The 21,583-nt window shown below is 37.7% G+C and overlaps 1 protein-coding gene across 6 annotated transcripts in view; it reads left to right on the plus strand.

Moving 5' to 3' along the window:
- LOC125457487 (mucin-4-like) overlaps window positions 1-21,583 on the plus strand; it is a 165,982-nt gene that overhangs the window by 113,319 nt on the left and 31,080 nt on the right. For all 6 annotated transcript variants that reach the window (XM_059651135.1, XM_059651134.1, XM_059651137.1 and 3 more), the window contains 13 exons: window positions 792-1,010; window positions 2,533-2,763; window positions 5,462-5,581; window positions 7,443-7,654; window positions 11,544-11,613; window positions 12,199-12,366; window positions 13,681-13,797; window positions 14,133-14,396; window positions 15,991-16,137; window positions 17,218-17,402; window positions 17,796-17,976; window positions 19,501-19,626; window positions 20,542-20,664. In XM_059651135.1, the coding sequence (XP_059507118.1) occupies window positions 792-1,010; window positions 2,533-2,763; window positions 5,462-5,581; window positions 7,443-7,654; window positions 11,544-11,613; window positions 12,199-12,366; window positions 13,681-13,797; window positions 14,133-14,396; window positions 15,991-16,137; window positions 17,218-17,402; window positions 17,796-17,976; window positions 19,501-19,626; window positions 20,542-20,664 (2,163 nt within the window). The remainder of the gene's footprint in view (window positions 1-791; window positions 1,011-2,532; window positions 2,764-5,461; window positions 5,582-7,442; window positions 7,655-11,543; window positions 11,614-12,198; window positions 12,367-13,680; window positions 13,798-14,132; window positions 14,397-15,990; window positions 16,138-17,217; window positions 17,403-17,795; window positions 17,977-19,500; window positions 19,627-20,541; window positions 20,665-21,583) is intronic.

Below are 21,583 nucleotides of genomic sequence, written 5' to 3' on the forward strand. Positions count from 1 at the left end.
GTTGACTAGGTTAGGATTGTTATTGCTGGAGTTCAGATGAATGAGGGGTGTTCACATAGACACCTATAAGATTCTAACAGGACTGGACAGAGTAAATGCAGGGAGGATGTTCCCAATGGTGGGTGTGTCCAGATCCAGGGTCACTAAATGAGGTTCAGGGTAGACGACTTAGGGCGGAGATGAGGAGGCATTCCTCACCCAAAGAGTGGTGAGCCAGGAAGTAGTTGATGCCAAAACATTGAATGGATTCAAGAGGTGACTAGATATAGCATTTGGGGTGAACAGGATCAAAGGTTATGTGGAGAAAGCAGGATTAGGTTTTTGAGTTGGATAATCAGCCATGATCATGAAGAGTGGTGGAGCAGGCTCAAAGGGCTGAATGGCCTCCGCCTGCCCTTATCTTCTATGTTTCTGTTACCATCAAGACAGGATTAACCCTGGTTAAGTGAATAGTACAGGACAGCATGCTAGTATCGCACCAGGCATACCTAAAAATAAGGTCTCAAACTGGTGAAGCTACAAATAAGGATTACTTGAATACCAAACACAATCAGCAGTAAGTGTTAGAGCTAAGCAATTTGATATGCCTTGGTTAATGTCCCAAAACATCTTTTGTTGGTACAAGAAAAGAAATTCACACATTTGCAACATGAGCCATGAGAAAATAAAAGTAAAACATGGACAATAATTTCCAATCCTTATCTGTAATAATCAGCCTTGAGTAGTTAAATGTGTCTTTCATGCATTGCAGGATCCATATTTTAATATCTGTATCTATATAATATTTACAGGTAAAAACGGACATTGGGCTTACCGTCTTGAAAGAAATAATATTTCAACAATAAACCCAAGACAAAAATGCATGGACTGGTATTTAAGAGAACCTGAAGCTTACTGGAGCAACGACACTTCCCCTTGTCCCTGTACATTTTGGCAAGCTATCTTTGATCGTGCTTTTATATGGGGAAACATCATATATTATTATGGGTTTAGTGTTAAAGATCTCCAAGGTAATGGTTAAATTTGCTATTTTGTAATTATATAATCAGAAATGATGACATCAGAGAATTAACTGTTTCTTTCTCTTCACTCAATGAAAACTGCAAGGCATTCTTCATAATCAATTATTGTCAGTGAAGAATAGATTATTGCAAGTAACGTGATAACCATATTTTGCAGTAGATTTCAACAAGGTTTATGAATTTGAATCTCTATATGAAATCGTAGATAGCTTTCATATCCCAAACCAGGTTGCTGAGTTTTCAAATCAATGATCACAGATTACACTAAATTTGCAGAACAGGTAGTTCCAAGCCATTGTTCAGGCTTCAAGCGGAGTACTTCCATCTAACATAATCAGTATACACTTCTGTGCATTTGGTGATATGTCTGGCTTTTACTTTTCATTTATTGTAAAGAAGAATATTGTAGATGCTGACATAAGCAGAAACTTCTGAAAATGCAGCCAGGCAGCATCTTGGGAAATAAACAAAAAGCAATTAATGTTTCGAGTGACTGACCTTTTATGACAATTTGTTCCTTTGTGCAATGTGATTCCTAGGAAGAAACTTATGTGAAATTAAGGGAGAATCTGGATCACAGCACATCAAACCTATATTTTTATAGGTAGTCCTCCATTTCCTGGAAGGTGAATTCAAAAGCCTTAGCCTGTCTGCTCATGGACAGGATGAAAAACTGTCAAACACGAGGGCTTTTCCTGTATTGTTGAAAATTACAGTATGTTACACAGGAAAGATTAGCAAACTGCATACAACACCTTTAATATGTACCCAAAATTTACTGTAACTCACACTTGCATTTCCAGTACATGATAGTGGATAATGATCAGCTAGATTACTTGATAGGCACACATTATTTAATTGACCATTAAAACAAAATTGCTGGAGAGGCTCAGCAGGTCTGGCAGCATCTGTGAAGGGGAAAACAGAATTAATATTTCGGGTCCGGTGACCTGTTCTGAGGAAGGGCCACCAGACCCGAAACATTAACTCTGTTTTTTCCTTCACAGATGCTGCCAGGCCGGCTGAGCCTTTCCAGCAATTTTGTTTTTGTTCCTGATTTACAGCATCCGCAGTTCTTCCAGTTTATTATTTAATCGACAGATTGACATGGTGTTTGGCAAGAGTATGACCTGTATTTTCCTTCCTTCGAATTGAGGGTTGAAAAGTACAAAATGGAAAAGGGCTGATATTTAACACAGCCCTGAATAAAATGCCAACCCTATACTCATCCCACCTTGTGAACAATCAAGTCCACTGGACTTCAAAGATCAGAATCTGAAAAACGGGAGTGCTAAAAGAGCATCTTTTCTGAATCAAACACAATGAACATTGTAACAAAAGAGAGTTTGGTAAATATGTTGAATCTTTTAACTGTAGCTTGCCACTTGCCATCTGTTTAAAGAAATTATTTCACTATACTCAAACTTATGTTAGAAACCTCAATAAAGATACTGAATTGCAGGCTTAAATTAATTTAAACATAAAAGGCATTTTAAAAATGTTTTTGCAGCGTCATACCTCACAATGCAAAGTAGATTCCCTAACCAGCAAGGTTCTGGAATGCGATGCTACTATTCATGGAATGGTGCTTTAATCCACGGTGAAAAAGAAACTTTTCTGCCAACACCATGGATTTACTTTGACTGGTGGACTTGGTGGCAGAAGGGATACACATATTATATGGAGAAATGGAATGATTTTTGGTACAATGTCTTACCACCATTGAGAAAGCAATACAGAGGTAAAAAAAAAGATTTGATGCTTTCGGTAATACTTTTAAATCCAAAACCAGACAAAGAAGGGTATTGTACTTTGCAATCCTTTTAATATTAATGTTTGTGCAAAATTTAATAGCAATTCAGGTTATAGACAGAGCAAAGGAATTTTGTTATAAACAAATTGTACAAGATCAATCCAACCACATTTAATCATGAAGGGTGATGGACACTTGAACATGTGTCATCAACAATAGCTAATCCCAGCATGCACATTCCAAAAACAACCAACTTCAGGTAAAAGTGCTAAGTAAATGATTCTTCTAAGCCTATTATGGAAGATTAGCCTATTACGGAAGATTGCATCATTACAGATGCTTTTTTTTAAACCAAATTAATTTACTCACTTTAATCTCAAAAACCAGCTCAGTGTGTAGACCCAACAGCATTCCAGCTGTAGTGCTGAAGGTAGGTGCTCCAGAATGAGCTGTTCTGGTAGATGAACTATTCCAGCAGAGTTACAGTATGGACATCCACCCAATAAGATAGAAAATTGTACACAAGTTGTCCTGTCCCCAACAAACCAGGAACAAACCCAATCCTAATCTAGTTCCTGACCAATTTTTCACTCCTGTCTTCAAAATTATTATATATAGTGTTATCAACACTGGCATCAAATAGCACTTTCTTACAAATGGCTTATGTAGGATAAGCACCAGGCAGTGACAGTCTCCAAAAAGAAAGAATCTAATCATCTTCCTTGATTGTCAGTCACATTAATGTCACAAAATTTTCCACAATTGGCAAACATGTTAGGATTATCTTGGATCATGAAGTCAACTAGACCAGCCACATAGATGCCATGGCTACAAGAACACAGCAGAGATTGGGTACTTTGTAGCAAGTCATTCCCTTGCTGACACCTTAAAGACTCACCACCACAAAATACATGTCAGGAGTATGATATATCGTCCATGGAGAAAAGGATTAATTATATCTTTATGAGTAGCAACTAAGAATGTGCAAAAGGAGCTCTGTTGTAATGACTTCAGATCAGATGTATCTGAATGAAATCAGTAGGCTTCTAAAAAAAAGTCATTTCTTATTAGGCATTGCAAATAGTTAGGCCAAACAAAGCTTGCTAGGTGTAGGTATCATTTTACTCCATGGTGATAGACAGTGACCGTGGAACCAAAGGATGGCATCAAAAAGTGATCTGAAATGAAGCCCAGGAATAGCATTGTGCTCCAAATGAGACCACTCCATCATCGGACCCTAGAAGTGGAGGAAAACTGAAGAAAAATTCAGCAGCACCAGGAAGAAGTGAGCAACAGACTTCAGGTATTAAATCAAAGAGAGGGAAATCCGGTGCCAAAGCAGAAAAGGTAATGGAGGAAGTCTACAGCAGAGCATGCGGCAAGCTTCCGGCAAAAGCCATAGGCCACAGTGAGTAAAATAATATCATAGATCAGAGGACTTCCAGAGATGGGTAAGAAATGAGTACACAAAATATTCACCAGTGGCAAGCATGTGAAAAAAGGGGATCCTAGTAAGGAACCACACCAGCAAGAACTCAGCCCAGCAAGTTTTATTGAGAGACAGGAATGCTGAGAGAGGGAAAGAGATGGTGTCACAGCAGCAGCGGCAGCAGCAACAACATGGAAGATTAAACACAGACTGCAGCAGTCTGCATATGTTCCAGCCCGACAGAACACAGAGAAGCAGGATAAATGTTTCCTGGGAATGCAAAGGATTTAGCAGATCCATTGAAATACTTCAGGCCCCCTGATTGCAGAGACCCACAAGACAAATTCTGCTATGCTCAGGAAAGCAGTTTTAGAGTAAAAATTCTTAAACTATCCTCCAAGGACAGATGCATGCTCACTTTACCACAACAGAAGAGGGGTCATAGAAACCTAATCATAGCCAATCATGATGGTTCTTTATTAAATTGGGCTGCATGTATAGCTTTGAATATTCTTCAGCGAGTAGACACTGGAATCACCAAAGTTGATTCAGTCTACCAGGAACAAGCAGTGTCCATTGCAGACACTCCAGCACTGAGACTACAGAAAAGGAATGTGCATCCTTCGTTTCCCTCAAAACACAAATTACATGCAGTAAGAACAAAAATGATGAAGGTCATCAATCGAAACAGAACACTTCAGAGCTTGGTTTCTTCTTCAGCATACTGTGTACAGAAGTGATCAATCACACATGGTCAGTGATTATTGAGTAACTGTAGGGGCAGAGGCATTAGCAGCTAAGAGCTCCAGGTCTTCAGTTTCTCAGCATGCTACCTGCACGTCATTCCATGTAGAAGTATCTCCTTTAGAAATCAAATTTTGCAATTCCAAACACTTACTGTAAACGTTGCATTCTATTCTTATATTCCCAGTGCAGTTTTTTTTTGTGTTCATCACTTTCTTACCTAGTGGCACAAACTGAAAAAATGCATCTCATCAGGAAATGTCAGGATCATTTTCCTGTCATGATGTTAGTGTAGAAGAACTGAAAACAAATGCTGGGGATACACAGCAGGCCAGGAAACATCTGTGGACAAGGATATTTAATATTTTAAGTCAATGGCACTTAATTGGAAGAGACAGGTGGAAATCCAGTTTTTAAAGAAGAACAGAACATGTTCAAATGCAAATAAGTTTGTTGATGATCCTGTTGGCTTATGTTCATAAGTTTAGTTTTATTTTTTCTGTCTCTCTTTAGAAATGGAAGTAGACCCTTACCACGACTGTTGCAGAGACTCTGGTGATGATTATTTCTGTAATCTTTATCAGACAAAAAGACCTGAGGACCACTGCATTGGATATATTCCTCCACGGATAGGTATTTTATTTGTACATTTTAAAGCATTATTTTCAGCATAATTACAAACATGGGGACACAGGGAAAATTGCTTAGTATCTTTGAAATAAATGGATTAAAATGGAAGATTAAATTTATCATTAATGTCAAATGGTAGATCACAATTTCCTGGCCTTGCTTTTTAGTGTGAAAATGCACGATTACTGCAGATTAATAAATCAGAGGGGGTCTTAGAACAAGATTATTTAATATTAATCAGTGACGAACAAATTTAATATGATTAAATACATTTCACATCCTCCAATCTACTATTACCATCAAACCAGGGGACTGTTGTGGTTCAATGAGCTCTGCAGGTATTAAGCCAGGAACAGTGCCAGGCATATCCAAAAATGAAGCGTCACCTTAGCGAAGCTAAAACACAGGACTACTCAAATACTAAACAACAGAATCAGCATACATTGTAATGGCTCTACGATCCCATTATGAATTAATCTGTTCTAAGCTCTGCAGTCCTATCTAATTTTTTTCTTCCTTTATTCATTCATGGGATGGGGGCTACACAGCATTTATTGCCCATCTCTAATTGCCCAGGGGGAAGTTAACAGTCAACCACATTGCTGTGGGTCAGGAGTCACATGTAGTCCAGACCAGGTAGGGATAGCAGTTTCCTTCCCTAAAGGACATTAGTGAATCAGATGGGTTTTCTCAACAATTGACAATGGATTCATGCTAATCATTAGATGGTTAATTCAAGATATTTATTGAATTCAATAAATATGGCAGGATTTGAACATGGGTCCCCAGAATGTTATCTGGGTCTCTGGATTAACAGTTCAACAATAATGCCACTAGGCCATCACCTCCCCTTGTTGTAATATACAACTGAAGGCAGGATATGACAATGACTCAAAGCTGATGGGATTGCACGAAATGGTGGAGTGGAAGAAGTGGGAATAAGAAATATGTCACTTTTAGAGAAGTAGATTAGGTATGCAGTGACAAAGTGTCGAGAGAGATTGCGGTGATAACGAAGAAGGGTATCACAGGATGACTTGATAGTGTGAAGAAGCTGTTGAATGTCAGTTCTAGGGAACATCATATCCCTGAGGTGTCATAGGCAGTGGGTTGATGAAATGTTATAGCATGTAGCATAGGTGAGAATTTTTTATATTAATTCCAAGGACCTGACCTTTCCTAACGAGACCAATATTCTTGACAATCTCTAAAGACTCCTTTGAAAGGTCGTGGTGGACCTTCTCCAATCACTGAATTGTATGTAGTTATTTACACAATACCCAGAAGTTGTAATAGTGAAATCTAGAATGTTGAATGAAAGGTATGGTTCTGTTGGAGTGTTGTGTTGTTGTTGAACTGGTCTGTGGGACAGCTGTTTTGCACAAATTCCCAGGTGTTACTGAAGAGTTGAGTGTACCTTTGTCATCTACTAATTTGATACTTCAGCCAAAGCTAGGCAATTGCATTCAGTTTTACATATTTTCTAATCAACCTTCAGACTGACGTTATTAAACAACTCTGGAGCAGGTGGGACAAACCCCCAAGCCTCCTGGTTCACAGGTAAGGACCCTACCACTGCACAAGAGCCCTTTCTATTCCATTTTATTGTTTTCTTTTCTTTTTAAATCAACCTGTTCAGATATTCTATAACACACCTCTGGAGCAGGTAGGGCTTGAGCACAACTCCCGTAGCCCTCCATTCATTTTTATTCTTTATCTACAATTAGATATACTAGGCAGCATGTTAGAACATTTCAAAGGCATCTTAAAGTCAACAGCTGTAGGATTGGCACTACGTATTATCAGAACATGCCTAATTTTAAATAAATTACTTGTCAGAAATACATTTTCTTTTACGTAACAGGTTTCTTCTTTGGAGATCCTCATGTGGTGACCCTGGATAGTGTAAAATATACCTTTAATGGTATGGGAGAGTTTATTCTATTAAATGTGATGGATGATAATGATGCCCTGACATTCACGTTACATGGACGAACCCTCAGAGCTGGAGTGAATAGAACATCACAGGCAACAAGCTTTGTAGCATTGGCAGCACAAGGACCAAGTGGAACAAAGGTGATTAAATATTGTTATAAAAGAGATTTACAGAAAATTAGACATTGGTTAGGCTGCATGACTTCAGCTGGGTTAATACCAGCAATAAATCAGTTCACACCTAAAAACCTCTAATACTTGACTTTACCAATGTGTTTTGAGAATTCACATATGTTTGGTACCCTCTCATGAGGAGGCAGCATGCAATCAATTCCAGTCAAACAGAATTTCAACCTATGTGTATTTCCCTGGCACAGGAGTAATAGGCTGCCATGTGTCAGACACCCAGGAGAATTAACTCATTAATTTTTCAAGTACTCGCACATGAGTGATATCTAAATGTAAAAGTAAATGTAGACTTAATATTCAATTGTAATTTTTAAAAGCTGGTCTTACAGAATGCAATAATGATTGTGTGCACTATATTGCATGTTGCACTTGTTTTCAAATTAAATCCTGGTTTGGTGAATAGTGCTGAAACATAATGACATCAGTTGTGTGTAAATTACCACAAGATACCTTTAATTCGGCTACTTAGTAAGAAGTCTCATAGACAATCAAATACTGAAACAATTATTTAAACTTCATTGTAAACAAAATTAAGATCCCTCAAGTAAGCAAGCTAATCTCACTTAACTTCGCTATTACCCAATTAATTGTGGAATTGAGCTACAATTCCAACCAACAGCATCTGTTTCGGGATGTCTGAGTTCCAATCCTTGTACAGTGTGGTTCTCTAGAATTCTGTCACTGAAGAATCTGGAAATTGAATTCTTATAGGATTTTCTGTCTTGTGAAGTTTCTGGTTTGACATTATTGATGATCCTATGCATCTGTTCATCCACAACATTGACCCCAGAACTGAAATCATCGAGTCTGTAGTTTGCCTTATTGTCAGTACTAATTACTCTGTTCTCTTGTGTTTGGTGTTAATTGTCTGTTCTCTCCCTGTTGTTTTCACTCTTTCTTCCAAGAGATGGTTAATTAAAATATTGCTTTTAATTCTTTTATAACAGTTTCTTCTTATACCTTTCAGCTTGGGAAACAATTATTCCAGAAAGAGATGTTGCTAATTTTTTTCAATCTCTTCAGTTATTTACAGTATTGAAGTTTACAGTATCACACATGAAAATTTGCTTTGCATTTGGTCAATGCAGTGACAGATAGGAAACACTAACATTTTCCAATACTGTCCGTGCTTTATAGATCTTTGTCCTCCTGTATAATATGAGTTGTGCGATCCCTCTTATTCTGTGATCCTATTCTGACACCAGCAGCCCCTCAGAACTGAGGTTCATGTTTGTCAGACTGTACGGGTTCTTAGATGACTGAGAAGCCCTACCTTGGATCCACAAGTTTTTGCACAGTGGGGGCGTGATGTGTTGGGAAATGGGATTCACAGCCCTGGTTTGGCTTCTTTCTCCTTCCTTGGCTGCTGCAGTTCCATCCCATGGTCAAATTGCTGAGCCTTGATATGTTTTTTGCCTTGATAGATTAGGAAGGGATGTGCTGAGTGGTTGCCAGCTTTCTCCATTGGTCAACAGAGAGCTGAGAGAAAAAGGAACCTGCCAATGGAAGCAGCTCTTAGGAACCTGAAAACAATGGCACATTTTTGGAGTTGGTTCTTCACGAGCAGCAATTTGAGACTAGCAGACACAACTTGATGGAGGGATACTCACATTGGTTGTACTAGTTCACTGTCGACCAACACTGCATGGAAACCAACACATCTAGTCCATTCTCTCTGACTGTGCCTCTGCTTTTGTTCAGCCTCTATGCTTAACTCATCAATTACACCATTCTCAATTAACAAACACAAATCCATAAATATAAACTCAAAATTATTATTAAACTATTTACACTCACACCGCTTCCACCTAAAGTTTTGGCAACAGATCCTGTCTGATACCTTTACAATTCTTCCTGGTCAATACTCAGTGCTTGAACTTGATTGTCACTCCTGGAAATGATTGATTGCTGTACAGTCTGTCTTGTCATCTTACTCTTGGTAATACCAGATTGAGTCTTTCCTTGTGGGCTCTAATGACATCAGAGCCTTTCTGTTTCTCCTGTGGATCTACATGGTATCTGGATGACATATCTGGACCATGACTGCATCTTGTGCCTGGCAATCTCTTGTCCACACGTCTTGTCCAGATATTAAAGCAGGTAGGGCTTCTGCCTAACGCTAGCAAACGTACCATTTTGATTGTTGGCCTCTGAGTTTCCTTTTCCCACTTTAAATGACTGTGATCTGTTGAGCTGATGTTAGGCCTGAACTTATACTGCAATGAAGGAAGTTGAGGCTTTAGCCTCCTCCTTTTCACTAACTGTTCTGCTGGTAAAACTCCATTGCTTAATGGGATCACTGTGTAATTATATGAGGCCAAGTCTGTGTTGTTGTGCTTTTTCATATACATCTTGATGCCTGTATCTTCTCCAGTAGCTTTAGGATAGTGTGATGAACTGTTTCACATGATGAAAGTTTACAAAGGGACTGGTTTGCAAGTTAGACAGTTTCGTGATTTGTTTTTTTTTGTGTCTAACATTTGAGGTGAATCTGACTTTGAGATCTGAGCTTCCCTGTCTGTGATTTTAATTTAGATGGCTGAATTTTGACTTCTGTGAGCCAGTCCAAGTTATCCACCAAGACTGAGAGTTGGTGCATGTCATGCTTAAACTGTCTGGACTTCTATTTCTACCAGCCAGAACTTACTGGGATCTTTTATTTTACCTGTTTGGACATGTCCAAATAAATTTTTGATTTCCTACACTTTGTAATAATTGGAAATTTGTTCCAACCTTCTTTCTTTGAAAGGTCATATGATTCTACTGAATTGTTTAAAGCATTCCATCTTTCCAGAGAAAAGATCTCAGCATCTCCTGCTGAAAACGTTCTGTTCTGTGATGCAGTTTCTTGGTACCACATCATTTAAAAATGGCCAAAATGGTGCTTCCCACTCTTCACGCATCTCTAGCGGGCTTTTCTCCTGGTGTTCTTATTAAGTAGACTCCCAAACTTTGAGTCTGACTGGCCCCTCCTAAGAGTCTCCTAACAGCATGCCCCAATTCTGCTTTTGCAGTGGCGGAGGTGGCGCAGATAAGCTTAGTTCAAACATGGACTGGGAGTGGGGTGGGGGGCAACGCAGGGAGGTGATCTGATTGGTGTCAGTTGAGGGATTGGGGTGGGGGGTGACAATCCAAGCCCAAAGGATGAAGCCAAGCACACATTAGGGGAGACCTTCAGTCTGCTGCTAACGCCAGCAGGAGGGAGCCAAGTTGCGGTGGGGGGAAAATAATACAAGGGTTATAGGTAGCTGGTTCCAACGGTTCTCATCTGTCTTAAGCTGTTGGATTTCTAGATGGCTTGGCAAAACCAGAAGTCCAGATACAATTTTAAAACGGATCATAAAAATGAGGCTCAAGGCCTGAATGTAATTAAGTCATCAAGACATCTTCTGCAAGAGGGTTGACCGCATTAAATCTCCCCCCATCACATCCTGACCCTGTTAAAACAGGGAGTGGGCTAGTGGAGTAGGAGGGTCAGATTTCTGATTTTAAAATTAAATCTTCAACTGGCTTGTACTTTCTTGTAGCTCCTTGAAAGCTCCCTGCACGATAATGTCTTGTTCTTTGTTTTTACTGACTGCCAACTGCAAAAGGCAGGCTGGGCCTGAAGTTAAGCTTAAATTCCCAAAGATTCCAGTTTAATCGTGAGCAGTTACCAACCCTATTTCTCGCAGTTATTTCGATCTTGTCAAACTTGTGATAATCACTTAAATTCTAAGAAAAACCTATCAATTAGCCTCTGCAAACAGTGAAATGCCTCCACACTGTATCCATAAATGGCATCAAGAACCTTGTTTGATTAATGGCAATTACAAATTTAGGAGATTATTTTCTGTTGCAGGTTCAATGGAATCTCAATGATGATGATGAAATAAGTGTGATGATTGATGGGAGCATTTTCGAAGTTACAGGTTAGAACAACTTATTTAACTTTAAAATCCACCATTCCCTTATTGTGAAGTCTACAAGTAAACATTAGAGACACTGCGATGTGCATTTCAATTTGGAAGATATTGAACTTGTTTTCAATACCAACTGCAGATACTTCCAGAAAAAGCATAAAATTCAGCCTATTCACAATTCTCACGAAGACAACTTCATTCTGGTAGCTGCAACAAATTGTTAGATGTGTGTAAAGTATTTACAGCTCAATTTATAAGCACAGATTGTTAATTTTTATAAAGCAATGTGATCATGATTTATCAGTAAAACAGATAACTGATCGAAAACAAGATGAAATTTTATACCAGAATTTGTATCAGAATTGTAAGCAATAATGTAGCAGTATCAATTGATATCAAGCATTGTACCTTTTTTCAAAACAATGTACATTCAATACTTCGATATTAAATGAAATTTAATCACAAATACGCAATCTGTTCCTTAAGGTTTTGCTTTTAAAAATCCATTTCAAAACTGTAAATATTTTGTAACTCAAACTTATGACAAGATAAAACATTGTTAAATTAGATTTTTGTGATCATTCTTCTTCCCAGAAAATTCTACTTTTGTAAAACAAGTTACCTTACAAAAGACAAGCGACAATGAAACAGTGGCTACTTTTGAAGGTGGAACCTCCATTACTGTTTCAGGATTGAAGGGGGCTTTGGCTTTCACTACATCATTAGATAATTCTTTAAAAAATAAAACAGAAGGACTCTTGGGTGAGTGATGACTCCACTTTTAAGTTAAATAATGAACAGTCAGATTGTTAGTTCGATGATTTGTTTATCACATTAAACATAAATTACTTGATTTGTCAGTGATTAGCCAGGAGAAGTCACGCATTCCAGCATTGCTTGCAAATAGGAAATACAAACACAAGTACAGTGACTGTTCCAGCAGCATACATCTAAGCACCTACCAACAGAAACAAGGCCAATGTTAACAGCTAATTCCAGCACTTTATGTATGACTGTAGATTGTAGATTGTTGGGTACCATAAGACCATAAGACATAGGAGTGGAAGTAAGGCCATTCGGCCCATCAAGTCCACTCCGCCATTTAAATCATGGCTGACAGGTATTTCAACTCCACTTCCGTGCACTCTCCCCATAGCCCCTGATTCCTTGTGAGATCAAGAATTTGTCGATCTCTGCCTTGAAGGCATCTAACGTCCTGGCTTCCACTGCACTCCGTGGCAATGAATTCCATAAGCGCACCACTCTCTGGCTGAAGAAATGTCATCTCATTTCAGTTTTAAATTTACGCCCTCTAATTTTAAGGCTGTGCCCACGGGTCCTAGTCTCCCCGCCTAACGGAAACAACTTCCCAGCGTCCACCCCTTCTAAGCCATACATTATTTTGTAAGTTTCTATTAGATCTCCCCTCAACCTTCTAAACTCTAATGAGTACAATCCCAGGATCCTTAGCTGTTCATCATACATTAAACCTATCATTCCAGGGACCATGCATGTGAATCTCCGCTGGACACACTCCAGGGCTAGGTACAGTCAATTTGCTATAGATTCTCACGGCTAAACTAAAACAGCCAAGTTCAAATGTACAGTTTAAATTGCTGCATTGAACACCCTAAATTTTAGTCTCAGACTTTACCATTATTCAGTAGATAATACGTGAAAAAAAATTCAAGTCACATATCCAATTGTAACATTAGTTTTAAGTACATTTGCAAATATTTATTAATCTAATTTTTTCTCAAAATTCTCCTTTCATTTGTTAGTCACTTTGCTTAATTATGGGACAAGTTTCAAACAGAACTGAACAATGGAGAATTGTCAACACTGAGGGAAGACATTGCCTAATCAAGGCTTTGCTTTGATCTAGAAACTACTTTACAGCTGATGAGGCACTTCTGAAAATTTGAAAAACCATTGACTTCATTTATCCTGTGCATTTATTTTAATTTTGAATAATTTCAGAGTAAATGGTAATGTGTCAAAAAACAGAAGCATAAACACAGAATTGCTTTTTATTTTCCACATAATAGAATAATATTATCCACTTCATATGTCTAGGTGTCTGGAATGATGATAAAACGGATGACTTCAAAGCTGCTGATGGAAAATATCTTGACTTTGATGGAACAAATCTGCCCAATGACACTCAGATATTCTTTCAATTTGGCATGACATGTAAGTACAAATTTCACATATTTCAATTTCTTATTGCTAGAGAAATAATTAATGATGAAGCTGCATAACTTACTCAGATCTAACTACTTTGGAGGCAAGTTTAAAAGACCAGCTGATCTTTTCATGCCTAATCAATTTTTCAGTTTGTTGAAGGAGGGCCATTGGACTCAAAAACATTAACTCTGCTTTCTCTCTACACATGTTGCCCACTGAGTTTCTCCAACAATTTCTGATTTTGTGTCTGCTCTTTAGCATGCACAGGTCTTTGTTTTATTTATTCAGTTTTGTAATTTCATGCAAATGGAACAATGCCAATATGATTGTTCTTTTTACAGGGAAAACATCACTGAACAACTGCATATTCACATACAACACGACTGCTGGAGAGTCTTGGTACACATATAACAACAACAGTTTTGTACCTTTGTTTTATGATGAGCTCTTGCGAACTACTGAAAAAGAGAAAATTGACAAAGCTAATGAAACTTGTCAAGGAAACGATGACTGCATTTTTGATGTTTTAAGCACAGATGATTTATCTTTTGGAGCAGCAACATTACAAAGTGTGACGGCATTTACAGCACAGAATAGCACAATGAGTACGTATGCACATATGATAAGTAGTAAAATTATTATTGACACATTGTTATTCCTAGTGTTGGATACAGAATGTTGATGAGAACAAGGTCAAATATTTTTTAAGGGCACCTCTAGATTTTTTCTAGATCTATGTTTTGAGCTTCAGGGGCAGCCTTTTGGTTTTCGGTGTCTATTTATCCAGTTTCACAAAATAATTTATTCAGTGACGCAGCCATGTAACAACAATTACTTCTATATTGTGTTGACACGAGACATTTGGACCCGTACAGAAATAAAATTTGAATTTATCAAAATCGCCAATAACAATCAAATTTTCGTTAACACAGAAGGAAAACATTAATTTCCTCGGTACCATAGTATTTTAAACTGACATAAGAGAACATGTATAAGTTATCAACAAAAGGTTATGCTCAAATAACTGACCCTCGACATAAAAAGCCATCACCCTAAACAGACTGATGAGGTCATGGGTAATACACTTCTATTACATACACAAAAAGCTGAAATAATCACGAGTATCACTACCCTTGTTACTACACCTGGGATCTAAGATAGTGTTTGTTAAAGTAAGATCCAAATGGGGTAGCTCCTGTGCCTATGCAGCTTTAAAACTAAAAATTCCACATACAAGAAATTCATCTCCTCAGAGGTTTAAAGTCATCATCGATCCCAGTTAACCAGGTATTACTTTGTTGACAGGTTTCAAACTCTTCTCTTTCCATTGTATCCTCCCTCTTGTACCCCCCGTAGCTCCATTGCCCACCCCTACCCACAACAACACATTGTGCTGCCTATTTCACTCCATGCAACCCTCTTGCAAACCTTTTCTTCCACATACAGCCATTGTACAACTTTGTTCTCTGCCTGGAACCCTTTGGCAGCACACCCCTCACCATTCCTCAAATACACCCATACCTGCAGACATCCCATCCTGGCCCACAGAACTCCTAGATCCAGCAAAAAGCTCTGGATTTCGACTTCAACGATTTCTAGCTCTATGTGACTATGTCTCGGCTTTCACTGACTTTCCCTGTTGCTTGTTGCTTGTCCATTCACAGCCTGCTTCTCTTCCATATTTTGGCTGCTAAATGCATTAATAAGTCTACCAGCAATACATGTAATAGAGACCCGGATGGAGGGGCAGCTCCTCACCATTACCTGATATTTAAAATTACATCTTTTCTCTATCTGGCACTTCTATGAGTGGAATTTCCCAGCTGACCATGGTATTTCCAAAGGTTGTTTTGCAATTTGCCCAATGTGGGATGAGAAATGATGAAATGCAAAGGGAACTGGAAGAATTAGAATGGAAGATGTTGGTTCTATATTAAGAACCTTTTTAATGTCAATTGCTAATGAAATGCATGAAATATGGCTTTAAAGTATTGATCTCAACTTTTACTGTATGAACTTTACCTATGTTGTTTCTAACTCAAAAATTACATTAAAATGCCATAATTAAAAGTCTTTGAATTTCTCATATCTAAACAAGAATATATCATGTTTACGCTGCGTGCTGTAGTTTAAATTTGTTGCAAACTAAAAATAAATTCAGTCTGAAGGCTTCCAACAATATTGATGCAATATTTACAGATAATTTCCCACCTAACATCTCTGGAAGTTCAACCATTCAAACTCGCCTCAACGAGCCAGTGTTTGTTCTTTTTACTGCAACTGATAGCAATGATGATGAGGTGACACTTTCAGTGGAGACTGACTCTCCAGATATCACAATTACAGGTAAAGCTGGACTAACCATCGGTTTTCCCATATCGTTTACAGCTCTAGCTAATTACTATTTTAACATCCGATCTGAACCAAAAAATAATATTTTGAATTTGTATGAGCTATTTTGTTTTAATTTTGAATATGTCATATTCCAGTGAACTACTGGAGCATTTGGATTTAAATAGAGCTGTGGTCAAAACACAATTTATTATCTTGCCTTTCAGACTGAACTGAGGAATAGCTCACAGGCTCAATAAGCAGACTGTAACAAAACACCCCAATTTAAGATAATTGCCAATTAAAGTATAAAGTAGACAACTAAATTCTTGTATGATTAGAATTTGAAATTATCCATGACATACATTTAAGCAGAGTCATGGATACTTCGAGTACAGAGTTCAGACCATTGCTTTGAAACGAGCAATATTGAAGGCTATAGCAGCCAAGTAGTAAGATGTGCGTCTTGTTTGATTGCTGTGCACAAGATAAAGTCCATGTCTAAGAAGTACCACCTAATTGTTAATTATTATTCTATTTTAATCAAAAGCGTATTTTAGTTATGGAAAAAGTGCCTTTTATGCTTATTGTTCTCATGCATTTTTTCCAAATTCCTTTTTATACATTTAGCTATGAATCTTAATCATAAAATAATTAATTTAACAGCAACACAAACAGATATTTCTGGAAACGTTTGGTAGGTTTGGCAGCACCTGTGGAAAGAAATCAGTACTAAATGATAACCAACTCATTCTCAGTTAACTCTAATTCCTCTCCACAGATGCTCATGACCTGTTGAGCTATTCCAGCAATTTCTGTTTTTGTTTCTAATTTCCAGCATCTGCAGTTCTTTCAGTTTTACTTAATAGCTTCACTTAGTTATAAATGTACACTGTATGACTTATGCATGACTAACCTTCAGTTAAATCACAAAAGAACTATATTTCTTTCAAAAGTACATCAATGCCACCATTCTTTGAAAGTTGATATGTCATTGTTGAAATTGTTTGCTGTTATGCATACCACTCAAATGAATAGATCTGAATATAAATGCACAGCATTTCTAAAAATAATGCATTTTTTTAATCCTTACAGAAAATGGAAACTTTTCTTGGAATCCAACTAGCTCCATCCCAGTGTTTGCCATAATACAAGCAAGTGATTCTAAAGCTGTTTCTGTGTTAGGATTGACGCTTGTGTTGTGCAACTGCAGTATCAATTCAACTTGTGATTATTCCAGATCAATTTTAAGCACAGCAATAAACAATACTGTCTTTAAGGTATAACAAATTTTAGCATGTTCAAAAACTTTATCAACACAAAACCTTTATGATTGTATTGCTATATTGAGCAGGGCTGTACGTATTCTCAACAACCTGAAGTTTAAGTAATATTTCTGAATATATTTTTAGTTGGAAAATAAGACTTCAATTTAATCAAATATATTGGGGGTTCAAACCCTACTTAAGATTTGAGAAGTCCAATTAATGTAGATCATGCTGTTGAATGTTTAACATGAAATGCTGCAAGATAGTCAAAAAAAGAGAGATCTTTTTGACAGGTTTAATGTTCTGATGTAACAATATGTTGTGTTGGCGAGGTGCACAAGAGGCAGGTAGAATTTTTGTCCAAGTGAGTCATAGAAATCTAATTCCTGTCTACACAATATTTAGGTTGCAGGATGTCACTGTAACCCTGCCTACACGGGTGATTACTGCACTGAGGATTTTGATGCTTGTCAAGATAACCAATGTTTCTTGAATGACACTTGCAAAGACCAACCTGCACCATTGGAGGGTTACACCTGTGATCCCTGTCCAGATAATTTAAAAGGAGATGGGATTAAATGTTTTGGTAAGGAACATCTTAACTTATATTTGCTGTAGTTCACCATCAAAATAGAAATCCCCAGCTTTTCTGGTCACATCTGTGAAGAAAGAAACAGAATTAATATTACAGGTCAAAAGTGAAAAATAAGCTAAAGGTAAAGCTAAAGGGTTTAATCAAGCATAGACAAGAAGTGCAAAGGGGTGTACAGAGAAAGAAAAGAACAAATAAGGTCTTTGATAGTGTAGAAGGTAGGAGAGATGATGGTGCAACTGGTAAGCATGGATATCATTAAAAGGCCTATATTTCCATCCAAAAGGGCAAAGGCAGCAGATACATGGAACAAATCAACTTGCGAATTCCCGTCCATGCCCTCCACAGACCTTCCACATCAAACAGATGTCCACCTGCACATCCGCTAAAGTGGTCTATTGTATCCGCTGTTCCCAATGTGGCCTCCTCTATATCGGGGAGACCAAGCAGAGTCTCAGACATCACTTTGTAGAGTACCTACACTTGGTTCATGACAAACAACAACGTCTCCCAGTCGCAAACCACTTCAACTCCTCCTCCCACACCCTGGAAGACATGTCCATCCTGGGCCACCTCCAGTGTCACAATGATGCCACCCGGAAACTGGAGGAACAACACGTCATATTCCACCTTGGAAGCCTACAAACTAATGGTCTCAATGTGGACTTTACTAGCTTCAAAATCTCCCCATCACTTGACCTCATCCCAAGACCAGCGTTCCCTCTCATCCCCGGCCTCCTTGACCTGTCCCATCTTCTCTCCCACCTATCAGCTCCACTATCTACCTACAATCTACCATCCCCCACCCTCTCTCCCTATTTATTTCAGAGCCCCATTCCCCTCTCCCATTTCTGAAGAAGGGTCCCAACCTGAAACATCAACTTTCCTGCTCCTCTCGTGCTGCCTGGCCTGCTGTGTTCATCCAGCTCTACGGTCAATCATATCAGACTCCAGCATCAACAGTTTTTACTATCTCATCCACAGTCCTGACTTAGAAATATATTGCCGTTCCTTCAGTGTCACTGAGTCTAAATCCTGAAACTCAGTCCTTAATAACATTGAGTGTACCTACGCCAGATGAGCTGCAGTGGTTCAAGCAGGCAGCTCATATCCACCTTCTCAAGGGCAATGAGGGTTTGGGCAATAAATGCTAGCCTAGTCAGTGGCGCGCACACCCTATGAATGAAGAAACCTAATGCTGCGAGACATGTAGACCAACATTTTCTGTTTACATTTTAATTGTCAAAATAGGAACCTCTTCTGAAAAGAACAGGAAAATTATTTCAGAAGTTTTTCTTGCGAACATAAAACAATTGACCAAATTGTATTAATTTTAGGAAACATTACTAGAAAAACAACATTAACCTCATTACGTGGCATTGTAGGACTTTCAATGAAATAGATTGTAATATATAATCCAATTGAAGCAGATCAGAAGTACCATCACAGATGATGAATTTTAAGTTGGTATTATCAAAGTATCTTAATTAATTTATCTATATTTGTTTGATATTCTAGACTTAGATGAGTGCCTGGAAAATGTATCTTCCTGTGAACAGATTTGCACAAATGTGTTTGGAGGATACAACTGCAGCTGCAATGAGGGTTACGCAGTAAGCACACTCAACAGCTCCTTGTGTACTGGTAAGGTGCCAATATTTATTGTCGGATTATCAGCAATGTCTGTCTGAATTTAGACGGATGGCAGGTTTGCTGTAGATGTCAATTTCACAGAATGCATTTAAGATGGTTTAAGACAAGTGGATTTTTAAAAACGTTAATTTTGGCCTATTTTTGTGCAAGGACATGATTAGCAAATGACTTTTTAGTAAATGAGCTCTGGGAAAGAATGATTATAATATGGTACAATTCTACATTAAGTGTAAAAGAGTGATTTAGCTAAGTCTGAGACTAAGGTTTTAAAATAAACAAACACATAGAAACAAATTATGTAGGTGATTGGACAAACTGGAAAACTAGATTAACAGATGTAATGTTAGAGAGATGAGAAAATACAGTATTTGATTAAAAATGATGCTTAGGTTATTACCAAAAAGTGTAGTAAATGTGGACACTTTAAATTTAAAGAATGGCGAAGAATTAGATTTCTTTTTCTCCTTCTATATCTAACTTGAGACTTTAAATATATTGTAAAAGCTTCAGCATTCACGTAAAAAAGAACAGTTAGCAACAATAAACATGGCCTGCACTCAAGCAGAGACAGAGACAAGATTTTGCTTTTGTGTTCATGGTAGAAGCCACAACATTGTCTAATTATAAGGGATAACCAATGGTCTAGCCAAAATGAGGATATCAAATACACAATGTGATTAAAGAAGTAGTAAAGATGATGGCTATCAGAGGGAAAAAAGCTATAAACCTTGCAAAAAGCTTGAGGACAAATTTCATAAAGGACTATTCTTTGAAGTAAATGTATCCATTACACAGCACTTTTTTTAGCCCATGGGCTATTATTTATCCTTGACAATCTGGAAAGAATTTCAACTATATTAAAACTGAAATGGACATCAGAGCGAATTTTCTAATCTTCTCTTTCAGACATTGATGAGTGCAGTAGTACTTCTGCATGTCCAAAAAATGCTGACTGTCAAAATACAATAGGAAACTACACATGTGTGTGCAAGTCTGGATATGAAGGGGACCCACACAAATTCTGCATCGGTACAGTATCTTTGTTACTTTAAAACATCATCACCAGTTAATCTAATTAGAATTAAAATGATATTAAAATTGTCTCTGTTGCAGAACACTCACTTGTTTTAATTTAGTTTATTGTCATTCAGTTTACCTTCCACTCCTCCTGTCACCCTCCTATTCTGTGGATCTAATTTTCTTTTGTTTCAGATTTTACTCTATCAATGTCTCTGCCTTTTCTTTATCCATTTCCTTTTTTGTGACCTTTGTAAATAATCTAGTTTGAGACATTATGCTGATGATTCTAAGAATGCTGTTAATTGAATTTTGGTGAATACATAGTAAGCATCTACAAACCTACGTACAGGTTGAGTCTTCTTCTCATTTTGCTTACCGAAAACCATCCTCACCCTCCACCCCCCACACATCCTAGTGTTTTATTTTACACGAGAAACCGGTTGAGTGAGGTACTAGGCTTCCGTAATGTCAAACTGAATCAACATATTACTCTATCCAGCATACAACATTCCAGGTGTAATATTCTGTTGTGATGTTAAACCACAAAAGTTATACCTTCTAGATTATTTCATATGGAGACTGATGTGATGCACTTGTAATGGAAAGTATTTCAATACTGGAGGATTATGTGCATCCTGTGACTATGTCATTATCCCAGGACAGGTATCCCAAAAGTCATAAACATATTAAAGAACTTCCTTCAATATCCCAAAAAAGTGACTCAACTCACCTCAGTCCTGCAGTCCTTAGTATACCAATGTAGCAGTGTACAAGTAGTGTATCAGTTCCTATTTTAGATATTCTTTACTTTTATTTGATAAGATTCTCAAATTAATGTCACGTTGCACAAATTTCACCTCATTTTATATTTCTAAAGTAGTTTGAACATACCCATGTATAAGCCTATTCCAAAGAGGTAATGTTTTAT

The sequence above is a fragment of the Stegostoma tigrinum genome, chromosome 14 (assembly GCF_030684315.1).
Source record: "Stegostoma tigrinum isolate sSteTig4 chromosome 14, sSteTig4.hap1, whole genome shotgun sequence".
NCBI lineage: Eukaryota > Metazoa > Chordata > Chondrichthyes > Orectolobiformes > Stegostomatidae > Stegostoma > Stegostoma tigrinum.